The sequence below is a fragment of the Cucurbita pepo genome, chromosome LG10, assembly GCF_002806865.2.
Source record: "Cucurbita pepo subsp. pepo cultivar mu-cu-16 chromosome LG10, ASM280686v2, whole genome shotgun sequence".
NCBI lineage: Eukaryota > Viridiplantae > Streptophyta > Magnoliopsida > Cucurbitales > Cucurbitaceae > Cucurbita > Cucurbita pepo.
In genome coordinates this window covers 840,356-843,608 of record NC_036647.1, presented here as the reverse complement: position 1 = coordinate 843,608, position 3,253 = coordinate 840,356, and the positions used below count along the sequence as shown (strand labels likewise).

Below are 3,253 nucleotides of genomic sequence, written 5' to 3'. Positions count from 1 at the left end.
AAAAAAAAAAAAAAAAAAACAATAAAAAGACAAGAAAATGACGTTTGAGCTCTCATCAAAGGCTTTGTTAATTTCACCCTCCTCCCAACCAGAAACACCGGACCAAACCCTAACCACAAATACATCCCATTTATTTATTTATTTATTTAATTTTTTTTTAATCCACGGCCTCCCTTGGGTTATGACGTCACCAATGACATCCCTCTCACCAAAATGTCTCACGTACCCTTGTATTCCTCCTCATCCGAAACACGCCTATTATCGCTGTCCACGTGGACGAACCTCGTGACCGCAACCTGAGTTGCCTGTCCCCACCTGCGGCCACTCAGGTACGCCCCTGGACCACTCCCGTTTCTAAACTCCTCACGCGGCGCCCTTATCGAGCACGTGCCCGTATCAAACTCCAGACCCCATTCCATTTTCGCTCATCAGGATCACCCTCTTCCGCTGCTCCTCGCCGCACCCGATTTCCTCTCCTTTCACGGGTCCCACCCTTTCACTATGTTTCTCTGACGTGGCTACTTCCACCACCCGACACGTAGCGATTGCTCCTGCAGCGGCAACTGGGAGCGCGTGGGACTGAACCTTGGTCATAGCCAGTTGGCATTACTGGGTAGTCTATTGGGCGACCTTATCCTCTTCTTTTTTATTTTCTTTTTTGTTTGCTATTATATAAATAATTTTTTTCCAGAGAGGAAAAAGATTGCAATTTGGGAATTGTTTAGAGCAAAGAAAAGGTAGAGGAAAGGGAGAGGCCGTACTGCGACTCTTTGGCTTGGAGAGAGAGACCAAAACCAAACCCTAGATTTTTCAGTCCTAAGTTCCAAATTTCTTCATTTATTCACTCCAATTTCAGATCCGACCCCCAACGATCGTTCTTCCCGCTGCTTACTATTCATTTTTTCGTCTTCCTGGTAATCATTTCTGCATCTTCATCTCTACCTTGCACTTAATTTCTGTTCTCTACTTATTTCCCTGTTCGGGTTTATCGGACTCCCCGTTTTTGGTATTTCGGAAGGATTTAGGTGGATCATGTTCTAATTTTGTGTATCTTTTACTTGATGCTTATAAGTTCTTGATACTTTGGGTGTGCGATTTTCATGTGAAATTAGTACTTGGTCTTTGTTGTGACGCTCTGCTCTTTATGCGATCCCCGTTGCAGATCTTGCCTAATTTTAGACATTGAAGAAGGAGGAAACTCGTCTTGTGTTTTGTGAATACTCTCTTGAGATTCTTTGTCAAGCTTTTTTGAGTTGGAAATTTTTATTAGGTCAGTAAAGATGATGTCCAAATCGTATACCAATCTTTTAGATTTAGCATCTGGGAATTTTCCCATCATGGGTCGTGAGAAGAAGCGACTTCCACGCGTAATGACTGTTACGGGGGTAATATCAGAGCTTGATGATGAGCAGGCAAATAGTGTGACTTCTGAGGGACCTTCGTCAGTTGTGCAAGACCGTATAATTATTGTAGCCAATCAGCTTCCTATTAAAGCTAAGCGTAGACCGGACGATATCGGCTGGAGTTTTAGTTGGGATGAAGACTCTTTGCTGTGGCAGCTCAAGGATGGTTTACCTGAAGATATGGAGGTTTTGTATGTAGGATCTTTGCGGGTGGATGTTGATTCATCCGAACAAGATGATGTCTCCCAGCTTTTGTTGGAGAGGTTTAAGTGTGTTCCTGCGTTTTTGCCTCAGGCAATTTTATCAAAATTTTATCATGGTTTTTGTAAGCAGCAACTGTGGCCACTATTCCATTACATGCTTCCGTACTCCGCAACTCATGGTGGTCGGTTTGATCGGTCTTTGTGGGAGGCATATGTTGCAGCAAATAAAATTTTTTCTCAAAGGGTGATTGAGGTCATAAACCCAGATGATGACTTTGTATGGATTCATGATTACCATTTAATGGTGCTGCCTTCCTTCTTGAGGCGAAGGTTTACAAGATTGAGGATGGGTTTTTTTCTTCACAGTCCATTTCCTTCCTCAGAAATATATAGAACTTTACCAGTGAGGGAGGAGATTCTTAAGGCACTTTTGAATGCTGACCTTATTGGTTTTCACACTTTCGACTATGCTCGACATTTCTTGTCTTGTTGTAGTCGGATGTTGGGTTTGGAATATCAGTCAAAGAGGGGTTATATTGGGTTGGAATATTTTGGAAGGACTGTGGGGATAAAGATCATGCCTGTTGGAATTCACATGGGCCAGATGGAGTCAGTGTTGAGACTTGCTGATAAAGACTGGAGGGTACAGGAGCTCAAGCGGCAGTTTGAAGGAAAAGTTGTGTTACTTGGAGTTGATGATATGGACATTTTCAAAGGGGTCAATCTGAAGTTGTTGGCAATGGAACAAATGCTAAGGCAACATCCAAAGTGGCAGGGAAGAGCCGTTTTCATACAGATTGCAAACCCAGCTAGAGGAAAGGGGAAAGATCTTGAGGAAATACGAGAGGAAATACAGGAATGCTGTAAGAGAATTAATGAAAGTTTTGGACAGACAAATTATGAGCCTATTGTGTTCATTGATCGGCCTGTTTCTCTCACTGAAAGAGCTGCATATTATACGGTTGCCGAATGTGTTGTAGTCACGGCAGTGAGGGATGGGATGAATCTAACTCCTTATGAGTACGTTGTCTGCAGGCAGGGAACCTCTGGATCAGATTGTAGTTCAGAATCAAATGGGCCACAGAAGAGCATGCTAGTGATATCAGAGTTCATGGGATGTTCCCCTTCTCTTAGTGGTGCTATACGGGTTAACCCATGGAACATTGAAGCTACTGCTGAAGCATTGAATGAGGCAATATCAATGGCTGATGCTGAAAAGCAATTGCGCCATGAAAAGCATTATAAATATGTGAGTACACATGACGTGGCGTACTGGTCAAAGAGTTTTTTCCAAGATATGGAAAGAACTTGTAAAGATCACTTCAGACGACGGTGCTGGGGAATTGGGTTGGGCTTTGGCTTCAGAGTTGTAGCACTTGATCCCAACTTTAGAAAGTTGTCTATTGATGCCATTGTAGCTGCGTATTCGAGGTCCAAAAGGAGGGCCATACTTTTGGATTATGATGGCACTGTCATGCCACAAACATCAATTGATAAGGCCCCAAGTCGTCAAGTTATTTCAATCATAGATTCACTTTGCGATGATGTTAGGAATACCGTTTTTGTTGTCAGTGGAAGAGGGCGTGAAAGTTTGGGCAACTGGTTTTCTTCTTGCGATAAACTTGGAATTGCTGCCGAGCATGGCTA

General features: G+C 43.1%; 1 protein-coding gene across 2 annotated transcripts in view; it reads left to right on the top strand.

Moving 5' to 3' along the window:
* The first annotated feature begins 686 nt into the window (after nt 1–686).
* Nucleotides 687–3,253, top strand: part of LOC111803800 (probable alpha,alpha-trehalose-phosphate synthase [UDP-forming] 7) — a 4,160-nt gene continuing 1,593 nt past the window's right edge. Inside the window, exons 1-2 of one of the 2 annotated variants that reach the window (XM_023688367.1) lie at nt 687–914; nt 1,163–3,252. In XM_023688367.1, coding sequence (XP_023544135.1) covers nt 1,281–3,252 — 1,972 coding nt within the window. In that variant the 5' untranslated portion in view covers nt 687–914; nt 1,163–1,280. Of the gene's footprint in view, nt 915–1,162 lie in introns of both variants that reach the window. The other variant, XM_023688366.1, reaches the window with a different exon arrangement.